Source organism: Ursus americanus, chromosome 13 (assembly GCF_024610735.1).
Source record: "Ursus americanus isolate L20-20 chromosome 13, mUrsAme1.1.p, whole genome shotgun sequence".
NCBI classification, from domain to species: domain Eukaryota; kingdom Metazoa; phylum Chordata; class Mammalia; order Carnivora; family Ursidae; genus Ursus; species Ursus americanus.
Window position 1 is genome coordinate 67,279,982 of NC_142139.1, and position 16,322 is coordinate 67,296,303.

The 16,322-nt window shown below is 41.8% G+C and overlaps 2 protein-coding genes across 5 annotated transcripts in view; one reads left to right on the plus strand and one right to left on the minus strand.

The window, feature by feature from the left end:
• Positions 1 to 6,098: 6,098 nt before the first annotated feature.
• Positions 6,099 to 9,090, plus strand: GNRH1 (gonadotropin releasing hormone 1). The gene is made up of 3 exons (XM_045774005.1): positions 6,099 to 6,251; positions 7,513 to 7,608; positions 9,049 to 9,090. The coding sequence occupies exons 1-3, from the start codon at positions 6,099 to 6,101 to the stop codon at positions 9,088 to 9,090; spliced, it is 291 nt and encodes a 96-aa protein (XP_045629961.1).
• A 3,043-nt stretch (positions 9,091 to 12,133) lies between these two features.
• DOCK5 (dedicator of cytokinesis 5) overlaps positions 12,134 to 16,322 on the minus strand; it is a 211,381-nt gene continuing 207,192 nt past the window's right edge. For all 4 annotated transcript variants that reach the window (XM_087866608.1, XM_045774032.2, XM_045774031.2 and 1 more), the window contains one exon: positions 12,134 to 16,274. In XM_087866608.1, the coding sequence (XP_087722734.1) occupies positions 16,170 to 16,274 (105 nt within the window). In that variant the 3' untranslated portion in view covers positions 12,134 to 16,169. The remainder of the gene's footprint in view (positions 16,275 to 16,322) is intronic.

The window sequence follows — 16,322 nt, forward strand, 5'->3', positions numbered from 1 at the left end:
CTCCACCCTGTCAGTTGTCCAGAAGAAATAACACTGTAAGGGAATTAAAAAAAACACACAACAAAACATTTAGAGGATGATGCTTGTTCTCAGCGGTGCATAAAGGAAAAAAGTGACTTTTTTCCACATTCTGATTTTAACAGAGAAGCACTCACGTAATAGATGTAGGGAAGCTAGATTAGCTTGCTGCCTTTTGAGTGGAGGTAGGGGGATTTGCCTGGCTTCATGACCAGGAATAAGATCTGTTATATTTGCTTTTAAATAGGCATGATGTGGAAATACCATCTTGGTTTGAAATGTACTTGAGGATTTTAATTTATGAAAAGCACAACATATGCAATTATATTTATTGAATCTCTAGATGCAGTATGGATATTTAAATTGTTAAACTTTATGAAAATTTTGCAGAGTTCAGGTTTATCAGTAGCTTTAGTGATGCACTCCCCGACTTGAAATACCTGTCACGCCGTGTGATTATGGTGAGATCAGATTCTCCAAGGCTCTCTTTTCAGGTTCATTTTTATCATGGTTATTTTTTAGAACAAAGCAGTAGCTAAATTAAATCCTCGGTTCTTACTGATTGAGACAGAGTGAAAGGAAAGACATCATTGTCCGCTCAAGTTAAGGTGGAACTCTCCAGATGGACGAAGAATTTACTTATTGCTACAGCTTTTAAATGAGCGTCTTTAGAATTTCATTCGAAGCAAGTTCCACTCAATGCCAGACCAGGCAATTTTATCAATTTACACTACTAGCCTTGTCTCCTCCTGTACAGTGAAGACAAGCATAGGAAGATATGTCAAAACCAAAAAACCAAGGTGCATATTAATATTAATTTAATCCAAATGCAAATGGTTTAAACAGGGCCAGCTTAGAAATAGGTATTAATAAATCCCAGTTCACTGCAATTCAAGCTATAAAATATGAATGAATTTGGCAATCATCTTGTGGACATCAACATAACTGCAGCTAAAACCCTACGATGGGGAATGAGGGGATTTTAAACTGACAGTTTGACTATAGCCACTAAAAAATTGAAATAAGAATAAAGGCATTTGGCTGGTCCAAGATGTAATACCAGTCAGTCAGCACCTGTTGGTATTTGACTTCTATTTTCTGGTTTTCGTTTAAATAAATTCTAGCCTGATTTTCTTGAGTCCGCATCTCTGCGGTAGCAGAGACAGGGCCTGTACTTCCTTACTAGTAACCCGTGTCCTTATGTCTACCCCAAGAGCAGGGATATAAGCTGTGTCCAAATAGGTTCTGAATTCTACAGACTCGTCAGTTTGAAGCAATGAATCATTAAAAACTACTTTGTCTCCTCTGGGAGAATGACATGTCTTCAATATTTACGTAGCTTATTCTTCTATATATACATATGCAAAGCTTTCCTTAATAGTAAAGGGTACAATATGAATAGTGGGAGATCGGACCTTTACAGGTGAGGGAAAGCAACTTCAGAAACGAATTATTTTCTTTGCTTTATTATTTTTACCGAGACAGAGAAGTATTGTATTGAGAGATATCTATTTTCATAATCAATATGTGCCTAAATTATATTTAAATCATTTCACTCTGTACTATATATTTTCAATAATTATAGAATGTGTTGTTCATCCACTTAAGGGTACCTCTGTAGACATAGCCTAAAGCTGCAGAAGAATCTGAAAGATCTACACGTGGTATGCTTAGAAACTGCAGATTGGGATCTAATGTAGACTGCATTAATAAATGATGTGAAATGTTGAAAAAGAGTTTCTTGTCGTGCTTTTGAAAATCAGCACTTTACCATATTTTGCTTACATTTCTTCAACGTACGTTGATGACCAGCCCCGAGGGTCTGGTTGGAAAAGGAAGTGCAACATTATACTTATAACCGATTAGTCTCTTTGAAAGTGCCATTAAAGTGAATTTACTTCTTAAAGCGTGATTATTTTCTGACCTTCTTTTTAAAATCCACCATGCTAACAACACAAATTTCATTAATTCTGAAAAGACAAGACTGCCTTCTAATAATTCATTTAATTTGGGTTACTCTTTAACTGATGAACATTACAAATTAGCTTTATTAGGTTAAGTACATTTTCCCCAAAACATTCTGACCTGTCACCTGGGAGAGAGAATTTTGAGGGAGGAGTTTCAAAATAGTAAAACTTCTATTAAACCTAGTAATGGAACATATCTGTACACAGGTAAAAACACAGTTGCAAGTGGGGGACTAGAGAAAGGTTTTAAACCTAAATTATTAGATTACCTACATGGATAAAATTCAGTACTTGTGTAATTGTTCAGAGCCGTAGGTATTATTTGTAATATAATCTAGTTCTTCCAACTACAGTTTCAAAAAAATTTTAGTAGGATGTATTGCTTTCATTCATTCATTTTCTTATGAAGTTTACTATCATAAATTGGGACTTGGAATATTTTCTCCAGTTGCTCATTTTATGAATTGGTGATTTATACTGTAAATCTAGCCCCACGTCAACTTCAAATCATGTTTAATGGAAAGCCCTAGAATTTCATTAAATTTCCAAGGAGATATCATCTTTAAAATTAGAAGGTACACCTCTCCGAAGAAAAGTGGTTACTTTTTCTGTACAAAGCACCTTATGCAAGGATTAATTCTCTGAAAGCCTTTCACAATCTTTATGTCAGCAGGAGTTCACCGTAGATTGCTCCTGCTGAGATTTTACATTAGGGCAAAAAAGAGGTTTGCACCTGTCACTCATCAAGATTACAGAGTCATTATTGTAGCGCTTTAATAATTTTGAGGTGTTTTTTTAAATGTCGAAAATGAAACCACTTTCCCTCTAAAGCCATATAAGATCTGGAAATTTCTAAATTGAGAAAAAATTTATGACAACTATAAAATCCAATTACTTAAACCCAGTTTACTAAGTTAAGCTTCATGGTAAACGGATCTATCCTTGGAACTATGAAAAGTTTCAAAGTTTGTCACTAAACATTGAAATTCCATTAATTGCATATTTGATCTCTTGATGCTGTAGAAAATAAATCTGGCCTTTGCCTTTGAGATCTATGTGCCCTAAAAATACAACACAGATTTGGCATAAAGCATACTGAATGTATTTATATACTTTGTGGCTGTGTTTATCCAAAAATTTCAAAACACGTTTCAAAAGCTTAATACCAACTGATAGAAATAAGCTACAAGAAATCCAGTGATGCTTAACCAAAGATAAGTGCTTAACATGACAGTAGGGGTCAGACATCTTAACTCCCATCTCCTTAGTCCTGACCAATGACCACATCTGCTTAAGCAACACTGTTAGAAGCACACCTCTTTCAGCAAATAGGAAATCAATTGGACAATTTGAACAGTGTTCAAACATAACGAACTCTTGTTGAAAAAGAGCCTCTCATTACCTTTGTATTACAGTGAGATAACTCTCATATCAAAATGGCACTTAAATTATTCAGTGTCTAAGGAAATAATTAAAATAATTTAAATGAAATAAATCACTTTTTTTTTTAATTCCCCTGTTTGCAATTATACTTGAAATCTTATCCCCTTCTCTACCCTGTTGTGAGACTTTGACAACCTCCACAGAAATGGCCGGGAAAAGCAGGGAGTTAATTTGCCTTCAACATTGCTCTTTATGCTGACGTCCTTGCAAGTGTAATTGTTCCAGAAAACATTGGGCAATAACTGATTGGTTTGGATCCTACTAGAGGAGAAATTGCCAATCCCAGCTCTAAAACGAACAAATATCGTTATTTTTAACCATTTTACAATTTAGCTAATGTAACATGCCTCACAGACAATTGTAAAAGAAGATTTAATTCTGTCAGATAAAACATATCTTTGATGCAGAAATAGAGGAAGCATTAAGCCTAATCTGGTTTAAAGGTCTTTACTTTTGGGGCGCCTGGGTGGCTCAGTCGTTAAGCGTCTGCCTTCAGCTCAGGGCGTGATCCCGGCGTTATGGGATCGAGCCCCACATCAGGCTTCACTGCTGGAAGCCTGCTTCTTCCTCTCCCACTCCCCCTGCTTGTGTTCCCTCTCTCACTGGCTGTCTCTCTCTCTCTGTCAAATGAATAAATAAAATCTTAAAAAAAAAAAAAGGTCTTTACCTTTTATTCATTCATTCCTTCATTCCTTCATTCATTCAAACTTAAACTTATTGAATGCTGACTAAATGCTAGGGATTTAACAGGTGTTTAAATAAGATGGGATCCTTGGCTATCATGAGTCAACCCAGTGGTAAATTAGAGGAAGACACTCATGTATTCAAATAAATGTAATAAAGAGTAATGGTTCTCTCTTTCTTTTGTAAATGTTTATACTGTGTAAATAAAATATCTGAAGGGTTTGCCACTGGCTGGAACAGCTACCTATAAAATTTGGATAATGAGATCCACTTGGCAAGACTGTTGTAATGAGTGAGGTTGGTCTTATTCACATGCCAGTTAACTACTATTTCTCATCTTTGTGTTCCCACTGTCTTAGTACAGTGGTTTGCATATTTTCACTCCATAAGTATCTACTGAAATGAGTCAAACTGTCCACCCACCAGGTGGTCTTGGGCTTAGTTAACTTTTTGATGCTCTAGAAGGCTTTCCAGATAAGTCAAGGCAGGAACCTGGTGGGTAGGAGACTGGGAAACTTTCAGACTCACAGGGTCTACTTGAGGATCCTATGTAGGTACAGAGAGTGCCAATAATCACGTCTATTATTTATAAATCAGCTCCTCTTACAAATGAAGAATCGAAGAGCTGAGATCAGCTCCCAGGCATCTTGACTCAACTTCTTTCTATAATTATGACATGGCCTCCCTTGTGAAAGCTTTTCTGGGTGCATTTAACATCACTTAATGTACGACAGCTATTTTCCCTCAGCTCCGGATAGGTCTGTCAGTTTCCTCAAGAGGCTACCACCTCGCAAGATTTTAATCTCTGAATTGTGGTCTCAGCTATAAACCTCTTAGCTGAGGTTTTAATGGCCAAGTTTTAAGTAAATTTAATAGATAAACCAGTGGGTGTTCCAATTACATATCCTATTAAAGGGCTTTATGTGAGTAGGATTTTAAAAAATTACTATTAAAAAAAAAAACCCCATAGTCCATGTGCAGTGTAATTTGCCAGCAGGAAAGATTTCAGTCCTGGCAAAGTTGCATATAAAAGGGAAGCTAAGAAAACGAAGAATCACAGTACTCCACGAACACTCCAAAAAAGCTCGGGATTCTTTTGGCTCTTTGTCCGCAAACAGGTAAAACGCTTTGTGTTTCTAGCACTTGTTTGAGACCACATGCTTTTGTCTTGTCTATAGGGCATTTTACACCCAAAGGGCTAAATCCAGGTGTGACAGTAATCTTGACCTTCGTGGTCCTTGTCACCTGGGGCCACAGGGATCCAGCCTTTGGGGAATAATTACAACAGCTTGTGGACCAGTGTTTGATTTCATCTTTAGCCTCTTTCCCATCCGATGAAAATTAACCTGAAGACTTTGTGAGAGTTCCTCCTGTCATTAGCTAATTCAAGGCTGCCTTGGCTGCGGAGGCATCTGGTCTGGGGCTTGGTGCTTTGAGAGGTGTTGAGTTCTCTCTCACGCTCACAGATGGTCTGGCCAGCACTTATGTGTGGAAGACACTCAGCAAAATGGAATTAGTGCCACAGTGTGTGCATTTAATGTCATACAACTTTATATTTGCCGGAGATTCCTAGCAGGAGCTACCTTTCCAAGCAGATGGCCTAATTCTCTTTATCTCAGGAACTGATACAGTTGAAAACTAATCTACCGGGGGTTTGGGGGGGGCAGGGAATGTTAAGGCAAAAAAGGCAAACTTGATAAGGGAAGGAATCCATGAGTTTGGGTAACCAAATAAATACTAAAAATAAAAGTAGACTTGCTTAGTATGAAAACGTACTAAGCATGGAAGTTCCAAGTACTGCCTTTACCTCCAGTGGCTAGGAAACCCGAGGCAAGCAGGCGGGGATGTGTTTCACGTCTGCTTGTGCACACAGGCAACTGCCACTTCCGCCTTCTGCAGGCTTAGCATAGAAACATTAGGCTTCTCACCAAAAAGGTCTTGACTTTTCGCTCAACTCAGTCTGGGTCTATTCTCACTATCACATTGATGTCCCTTAGAATGGAGCCGATTCCAAAACTTATAGCTGGACTTCTCCTGCTGACCTTATGTGTGGTGGGCTGCTCTGGCCAACACTGGTCCTATGGACTGCGTCCTGGGGGGAAGAGAAATGCTGAAAAGCTGATTGATTCTTTCCAAGAGGTAAGGCTTTTTCCTCATCAAAATAAGACGTGGCTTATGGGATTCAGTCTATGTTAACATTCTGTGTGTGCCCCAACCGTGCTATGCTGAGCTCCACATACTGTTGGTATTCTGGGGGAGATGAGACACGTGCAAAGGCAAGTCCCATCCCTGCTTTCTGTTCAGACAGGAACAATCCCAAGAGAACACAGCAACAGGTGCGAAGTAGTGTGTCGCACCCTGCATATCTAGAATTGCCAAAGGAATTTGAAACGATGGGTCTGGGATGGACCCAAGGCCTCCAGAGCAAGACAATTCCTTGGGATTTGGAAAGAAAAATCTTAGAACTTCTGCTTATTTTTTTTTTCTTATTTCACCTTTTAAAATTATCTATGATACTAGGTCAGTGTACATTTTCCTAACTTACAAATAAGTATTCTTACCAAGAGTACATGCCCTAATCATTTCTTTTTACTGAAATAGGCATTTAAGCAAAGAACTTGGAGGCTGTTAGTGGGGAAGGGCTAGCAAGCTCAAGGACACAAAGTACATACTGGAAAATATCCGGGATTCAATTGCATACGCATTGATTTCAGTACTAGTACCAGCACTAACATAGGGTACTTGGTTTTTTATCTTTAATTGAGACTTATGTCATGTGAGGATCGCACGAGAGAGGCGTTAGCTATTAGCTGGCTAACCCCCAAAATGGCAGTGGATTAATAAAAATACAGTTGTTATTGTTTCTTAAATTAATGGGAAATGGACAGAACCTCAAGGATAAGCAAGTAAGGGCTGGGACACTTAATGTAGTGTTGCTAAAAGGAAACTAGAGAAGCTTAAAATCATTTAGCTTTCTTTTTGGAGAAATAGTAAAGATAATTAAGTATGAAATAAAGATGCCCTGGAATCCGAAGTCTCCTCGCCACAGATTATATGTGAAGTAATTTTTATTTAACTATGACATATTTAGTAAAAACTAGAAAATAAGAATCACCCCTATTCATAACTACAAGATCCTCGACTTTTGTATACCATTCCCTCATGAGGTTCAAAGTACTTCATTCCCATCATCTCGAGGGAGAAAATATTCTCTCCTTACTAGCATTACTCCCAGAACGCCCATCCTTCTGTATAAATGCCTCAGGGAGGATCTAAGTTCTTTAAGTGCCCATCCCACAATTCCCTTGACCTGACTCTTCACACACAGTTCTTGGGGAAGTGGAAAATACCATTCCTTCCATTTATCTCCTTCAGCAAGAATCATGTTCTTTTTCCTCAGATAGCCAAAGAGCTTGATCAAGGAGCAGAACCACAGCGCTTGGAATGTACCATCCACCAGCCCCAGACTCCCCTCAGGGACCTGAAAGGAGCTCTGGTGAGTTACAGTGGTCATGACATGGAGCTTTAGAGATGGAGAGGTCCTTGGTGCCACCTCTCAGATTGTCCGCTTAGGACAACCACCTCTCGGCCTCTGCAGGGCCTAGCTTCCTGGCTGCCTGAATTCCTCCTGGGTTGGCCTCACTATTTTGTGACACCCTCTTTCAGTGGGTAGACAGTCCTAACGGTACTTTTTTCCCTTAAATTAATATTTCTCTGTAACTTTATCCCCTAATCTTGGTTCGAGCCTTTGGGATGACTAATATATTTCTTCCCACTGTTACATGTCAGCTCTTCATGTATATTCATTGGCCACCGTCCCCCCTCCCCGACTCGTCTAATCTAGGCTAATCCACACCTCTCCACAAAATTCCTTGATTCATTAATATTCTTGGTATGACATGGTTTTTCCCTGGAAAAATGTAGAAATCAAAAATGGTGCTCTAGTCCCCCCCCCCCGACTTTGGAATAAAAAATTCCAAACTAGTAAATTTGTAATTCCATTCCAATGTAAATTTGTAAAACCACATATTTGATTTCCAGTTTTCTGACTGGATTATAACAATCTCCAAATTGCCACCCAAAATGGGAATCTGCTAACCTAATGCAGGTTTTTGATAACAAGAAAGCAAGTATACGGAGCACTGAATATAGAGGCTGAATCTTGAGCTCACCAGTCGGTGCTCTCTGAGCAGCCACGGTCCACTGGTGTGCAGCAGTTAGGGCCACTACAGTTCGTTAGCAGCTCTGCCCAGGGTCATATATAAAGAAATCATATATAAACACAAGCTATAGCTTTCATTTTGCCCATTGATCTCAACTTCCACACCCACAGTTCAAAGAAAGCAAGCAGACAGACATCTTCATTGGCTTTCTGTGTCTACTTCTACTTATCACATAATAAAAATAATAGCAAGCAGTGACATTTCCCAAACGTGACCTTAGAAAGAAGGTATTGAGGCCAACGCTGGGTTAATAACAAACTGAGATCGGGGCGTCTGGGTTGCTCAATCGGTTGAGTGTCCAACTTTTGGTTTCAGCTCAGGTCATGATCTCAGGGTCGTGGGATTGAGCCCCGCGTCAGGCTCCATGCTCAGCATGGAGTCCACTTGTCCCTTTCCCTCTGCTCCTCCCCCTCCACCCGCTCACGTGTGTGCCCTCTAAAATAAATAAAATCTTAAAAAAAAAATAAATCACAGAGATCAGACCTTTCTTTCACCTCCTTCACATCCTATCCTTAAAGTATTAATGTAGATCTTACATTTATTAAACAACTTAAAAACACACGATGTTATATCTCTCTAGCACTTTCTGGAGCACAAAAATAAACGGATCTATTCTTTCTATATTGATATTTTAGAAATTAAAATATCAAAAGCATAGTGAAATTCAGCTAGTAAAATCAACCTTGATATATTTTTGCTCATGTATTTTTTAGGAAAGTCTGATTGAAGAGGAAAACGGGCAGAAGAGGATTTAAATCCAGTGAACCAGAAGGATTGACAACACAAGTATAATTCTCACGTTGAAACTTGTGACTCATTTAACATCTGTAAATTGTGTGAATCTCAGATAGGCTTATGCTAAATTCACACATTTCATGTTGAAGTGCTGTGTTGTGAATAAAGTGGCATAAATGTTAAGTCTTCCTCTAAGGCAGAATTCTGGTGGGAGAGGGGCACCATAAGCCCACAAACAGGAGACCTCCGAGCATGGGGCCCGGGAAACAGGAGAGAACATAAAGTCGACATTATTGTTGAGTAAAGAAATCCCATGGCTCTCCTCCGCCACCACCCTGCCCCAAGAACAAGACACTTATTGGGGCAGGCCCCAAAATCTGATTCAGCTACAGTTTTCTGTGGGGTTGTGGCTTGATTTTTGACTATACTCCATAGAAGGGAGGCCACGGCCAAGGTTTCTTCCCACTTGGAAAGCAGTTCCCTTCCCAGACTCCCTTGGATCCCTTTGGAAGTCACCTGGAACCTGAGAGGCCTTGGGAGAGAGGAGGCTGTGCTGGGCCCCCATCCGATTCTCCCGCGGCCGCACGTGGTCTCCCTGTGTTCACCACAGCCAGCAGTGCATGCAGGGGCTGGGGACCCGGGCCCAAAAATAATAGTGTTCATCGGCCACATCTTTTTGGTGCTCTCTCTTGAGAAAGGCTCTGGAGTACAGAGTCTGTTGAAGACAGAATTCAGCTATTTCTGCGCACCCTGGTCAAATAGTGTTGCCACCATTCCTTCCCCACAAAGACCAGCATCAGACTCTGTTCAGGGACAGATGTGTAAATATGGTCATTAACCCTCACAGCGACCTTGAAAATTAGCTACTCTTGTCTTCCCTTTAAAAGGAGGAGACCAGGGTTTAAGGGACCCACTCAGTTCCATTGGGGTACGTGGGCAGGGCTCCCGTTTTGCACTAGGAAGAGCAGCTGATGGCATTAGACTGGAAAGCCAGTACATATTTGGTTAATTGGTTATATTTTGTTAATTGGAGCTGAAACAGGATTCTGGGGCTCATGTATCGACTTCATTTACTGGTGGCTATTTCGCTATAGGGTCCAAGACACTATGACACCAGTTTTCAACTATCCTCCTACCTTCCAATTGATTATGAAACCATTTGAAAAAGTCTGATGTCGGGTAAGTTGCCTGGTGTCACAGCAACAAACTGAGCCTATGTTCACATGGCAACAATCAAGGCCCTTTCCCTATTTCACTCAGACAGATAGAACCTTCCACCTCCTCTCCCTACCCCTCCATCTCGAAAAAGGGCCTGTGGTGAGGAATTTGAACTGGAGTCAGAAACAGTCCATGGGAGAGAAAACCCTCCTTTTTTAATACAGATCAGCACCATGCTAGATTCCCCAAATATCTCCATTTGAAGAATCTCTAAAACTCAAAGAAATTCCTTATTCCCACTTCAATAAAATTAAGCGGAGATGTAGTTCACAACCTACTTTGTGGAAGAAAAGGCAACCCCACCTATTTTCACTAAACCAATACATACAAGGCAGGACGAGAGGCTTCCATCAGCCAACTGCTCAGGAACTATTTGTTACTAAACACGATATCATTTACAATCTTTACATTAGTTAACACATTAAAAGAACAGGGCAACACAGTCACGTATTTATTTTTTTTAAGATTTTATTTATTTGAGGGAGAGAAAACGAGCAGGGGGAGGGGTGGAGGGAGAGGGAGCAGCAGACTCCCTCCTATGCAGGGGGCACGGGGCTCCGTCCCAGGACCCCAAGATCATGACCTGAGCCAAAGGCAGATGCTTCACGGGCTAAGCCACCGAGGTGCTCCTCACAGTCCCTTATTTTTTACATTCTGTGGGAGTCTCAGTTTTCCAGAAGCTGTGGGCTTCCCTGAATGGGCTACAAAGCTGCCCATCCAGCTACCTGATGCTGATGTGAGCTTCAAAAAAAGCTCTGTAGCCTTTCCAAATAAAGGGTGGGAAACATACTAAAAGCTCCCTTTAATAGGTTCTCAAATATAAATGGCTTTCAATCATCAAGCATCAAAAACAGTGGCTTGAAGATAGACCATGTTAGCAGTGGGTTTAGAAGTTGCAGTATTCTGGAGATGACTGGGAAAAAGCCAAGCACTGCATGAAGTAACAATGCTTATAAATTTTGACAGCGAACGGTGCTCTAAAGTCGTATTTCTCACTGGGGACTGTAGATCCAAAAAGATCCCCCAGGCTTACTGATTCAGTCTTGGGGGCCCAAACCATTTGCATTTTTAACATGCCAAGGATTCTTATGTACACAGTGGGGCATTATTGCCCTAAAAAGCAATAGATGGCAAATGTTTAAAAGCACTGGAACATTTTCTTAAAAGAAAAAAAAAATCTTAGGCATAAGCCCAGGACTTAAAACAGTGTGGCTATTCTAACTGAAGTGGCTGCCCCCCCCCTCCCCAGGGTGACACACCACCAGCAGGGAGTTTAAGAAATGAACATCTATTTTGAACACCAATTTTCTCAAGTTGTTATTTCTTCTAAGATGGTGATTTTCAGCCTTCGCCAAATGTTGGAATAACCACTGGGGAGATTGAAATGGAATATGGTGCCTGGGTCATGCTCCCCTCTCTTGGAAATTGATTTAATTGGTCTGGGGTGTAGCCTCTTCCCAGGTGACACTAATGTTCAGCCTAGTTTGAGAATCCGTTCCTATCCTTCCCAAGTAAGTTACCAGCTACTCCTCTTTTACTTCCCTTCGCAGTGAATGAGTGAAGAAACAACCCATCGCGTTTAATGAATTGTTGTCACAAGCCATCAGCTCCAATGGATGGAGGGGGGTGGAGGTGACGGAAGAACAAAATGCAGCTCTTCTTGCTTCCAGGTGAAGACGACTCCATGACCCCACAACACAAGAGCCTAAACTAACAGGACCTACAACGACAGGAGGCCAGAGGGACTGGGTGTGATGTGTCAAAAAGGAGGTGTCGATAAAGAAAAGTTCAGGAATGATTTCCTTTTGTTAATGTGAAAGTAATAACAGACTAAACACAATAAACTTCAAAATACATTTCCATTTTTAATTTAAAAAATAAATAACAGCAAATCTGAACAAAATTTTTCTACTTCAATGCACATCTTCCTAATGGTCCATGTTTGAAACCCAACTAGTTTACGAAATCTTGGCAACAGAGCCTTTGACAAAGTCTGGAGGAACAACTTACAAAATCTGACTAACAGGCGAGTTTAGGCAGCATATGTGGGAGACCAGCGTTGGCTGGGTTATAAGAATCAGCCTGAAATCATCAACTTAAAAGGAAAACTACCTTTTTCCTTTTGTAGGTTAGAACTGGTGCTTCCATGCTCAACCCACCCAAAGAGGAACTTACCTTTTCCAACTAATTTTAAAATCCACTTGGTCAATGGCATGTGGGCCTAAAAGCTGTGGTACAGAAACTTCCATTGCCTTCTGATTCTTTCTCATTCACATAGAATCAAAGTAAGCTCGGTCCAAAAGGATTCTAAAAATCACGTAGCCTCAGGTATATATGTTTTACATGAGGAAACTGAGGCCCAGGGACTGACTATAAATTGACTTGACAAAGGTGACACGGTCTTTACTGTCCTGTTCTGTGTTGATGGTGGGGCTTTCCCCCTTTTTTCATTATACCCAAGCAGTGAGAGGAAGGAAGATACAGCTATGAATGGCTTTCTAAATGCCTTTTGCAGAAGGACAGCACGGACATGAGGGGACTTTCTGGGGTTCTGGAAGTAGTCTAGGTCTGGATCTGAGAGGTGGTGACATGGTATATGCCTGGTAAGGTTTCATCCATCTATACCCCTAAGATTTGTGCACTTGACCATATGTATGTTAAGACATGCCTCAATTTTAAAGGAAGAAATCACCCCAAGATCTGGGGGCCAGTAGTGGGGAAGGACTCCCACAGTTTGGAAAAAGTTAACAAAGGTAGATTGTTATCTCAAATCCCACTTTCTCTTGTTTGTCTCAGGGATCTGCAGGGTGAAGGCATTTTTCTTGGGTCTCCCTGGTAGGAGACAAGGACTGCAATTCTGGAATCCACATGTGAGGTGGAAGAGGGGAGGCCCATGGCCCAGCAGCCTTACTGAGGGTTTCACTTTCCCCTAATCCCACTCTCTTGCCAACCCCACAACACAACACAGTCTCTGCGTACCAGGCTGTTCCCATTGGACACACTGAATTGCCATATCCTGAGGGTCTTGCATGGTGTCTGGCATTCAATGAGGGCTTAATAAATGCTGAATAAAACAATTCTTGGAAAAAAAAAAAAAAAACCTCAAAGGAAGACAAGTCACCAGAACAGAGAGAGAGAAAATAAGGGATTCAAAAAAAAAAAAAAATCCCATAAACTAATATCCACAAAGGTTGTGACAGTTTGGGGGCTACTTTCAATGTCCTTCAATACTCCCGAGTTTTTATCAAGTCAAATAAAGACCAGTTCTTTCCTCTTTTATTCCCAGCCCCTTCTCTCTCCTATAAGTAAGGTAATCATAAGGCGTTTCTTTGCAGTGTTCCTCTTTGACTTCAGGACAGACATGATTTATGATCATCAAACATGACTCTCTGACCCAATGGCTTCCCCCATGTTCCCTGTAAGCAGTTATCTACACCATTACCTAAAATCCTTTCTACTAAGGCAGGAGAGACTTCGTATTTCCATTAAGGTGGAAGGGGAATCAGATGGAAAAAATATGTTCTATTAAAAAAGGGAAGGTATTTGGGCACTTGGGTATCAGACTTCCCCAGCCCCAGATCAAAGACCACACTGCAGAACTCACTGCACTGCTCTGAAGGGACATGCTTGAGGTTTGGTATTTTTCGTGACCAGCTTACATCTTTCTATCTTAAAGGCAGCCTGAAAAATAGGGCGAGTGAGGCCTATAGACCCCCACCAGCCAGTCTGTCAGGCAACTTCTCAGAAGCTGCTCTGGGCTTCACAGAAGCCCCGTATAACCTTTCTTCCTTCTCTTCATTGAGTTCTTTCCACTAAAATCCTCTTCAGTTCTTATTAACACTTCTTCAGTCATAAATAATCATGTCAGAGACTCCAAAAGACGCCATCTCTTTAAAAGGGACTGTATGTGCACAGCTAACTTGCATCACTTTCCAAATTACCTCAGGGGGGAAATATCAATAATGCTCTTAGGGAATTCCAGATCTTACTCAGGCCGAGCAGAGGAAAGGAAAGACCATTTCGTACCTACTACTCCACATAGTCGATCTCATTTGACCTCATCTGTGTGGCAGGTCCTTTTCCCTATTTCGGAAGGGGAAGCAATGAGGGCTCGGAGGATTGCAAAGGGTTGAGGGAGTTTGTAAAATTAACAGATGACACAGCTGGGATGGTTGGAGACCAGATGGTTTACTTCCAAACTCCAGCTTCTCTGTCTTGTACCCCCTGAAGGTTCCCCTGAGTGGAGGTGGAGAATTACCTTTTCCTCACCACTTTTAACTACGCACGCTAATTGCTTGAGGAATGCTGGCCACGTCTCAGGTTTGTATTTCCCTGACTCCGTGAAGCATCAGTATGTCTCTTCTAAGAGGGGTGGTGCTGAAACAGGTACATGAAGAAGCCGGCAAGCAGATCCTTGCAGACAAGAATCCTCCGAATTCTCAGAGGTGAAATCTCTCTTTCCTCTCTCTACTTCGGGACCGGGTAGGCGGGGAAGGGGACTGGCTGGGCCCAGTTATGGAAGGGACCCTCATGAGCTTCCCCCATTGACCTAGGGGATCCACACAAAGCTTTCTGCTTGCCATTAATGTCAAAGTAGGATAGAACTATCTGGGACATTTCCACGGTTGTCCCAACAAGGGGTAGGTATTCATCATGGAGTCTGCCAGGGTTGTCTTCTTGATCTAAGTGTTATCTGGGGACAGAGCCTCAATTAGCAAGCTGGGCTGTTAGTAAGAATCTGTAGTCAGATTTTCTGTGTTTAGCTTCAATTTCCTTGTCTACAAAACGAGGGGGTTGTTTGTACGACCTTGAGCCCTTCTAGCTCAAAACGTCTCTGACCTTGTGTGGTTTGTGTGGGTGTACGTAATATTTGATCATCTATATCACCCCATTCTTCTTTCGAAAGGACTGCTGACTTAGTACCGTAAACATGTAATCAAATTAATTCCACAATCACGAGGAATAAATAATCAAAGGGAGATATTGCACTCTATTCCCCAGGGTAAAATCAGGTGGCAGTGAGGGCTGCTGAGCCGTCCAAATGGGATCTGGAAGAGAAGCTGTTGAACCCGGGCTTTGAAGTCCCTTCTGTCCAGTGATTTGAGCTCAGAGGAGGTAACAGGGCAAGAAACTGTGCAAAAGAAAGAGCTTCAAGGGAGGCTGTAGCAGGAAGGAGTGACACGGCGTGGCGAGGGCCAGTTAGTTGGGAGTGTGACGACTCCCGGGAGGGGGCGGGCAGCGTTCCCACGCCACACATAGTAGCTGGTGTGGGGGAGACGGGAGCTCAGACCTCACAATCGAGTCCATGGTTTTTTGACAATGATGGCTATTCATACGTGACAGTAGCCAATTTTCCTTACAAAGATATTCTTTTCCTTAAAGGAGACACAAGCAGACATCAGAAAGATAGGATTATTTCGGCTACCAAAGTACTTGATGCAATTCTCTTCCAATGTTATTCGAGGCACGGTGTGTCCACGTGAGAAAACCAAGTCTCAAGCATAGCTTTTCACAAGCAAAGCAAGAAATCCTTCCAAAGTGTAGGTTCCTGGGGTTGCTCCACGACCACCACAGAAGAACTTAGCCAGGCTTCTGTAGGCTGCGGTGTCTCTGCGCTGGAGGCGGAATTTGATAACGGTGAGGGAAATCTCTCTTTTGAGAAACACAGAGGACACGACCAGTTCTGGAATTCAAGTGGACTGGAGATGTGGCCTTAGTCCTCCTTCAGAGAAGCCTTTCAAAGAACCACCAGTTTTGAGCCGGTAAAGCTGACCCAGATCAGGAAGGGCAGTCAGCAAGGGGCCCTGGGGAACGAGGACAGGGCCTCCTCTCAGCATCAGCTGTTCAAGGTGTTCAGAGTTCCAGAGAGAGGGCAAGATCCTTAGTGGGATCCGGGCTCAGAGGAAAGCAAGCCAGATTTCCGAGCTTTGGGAGGTGGTGGGGGTGGGGCTTTGGCCTCTCTTCGGACTGGCAGTGGAGGGGCAATCTGAGGGAGCAGACACAACGACAGTCAAATGAGTCTTGTCGAATTTAC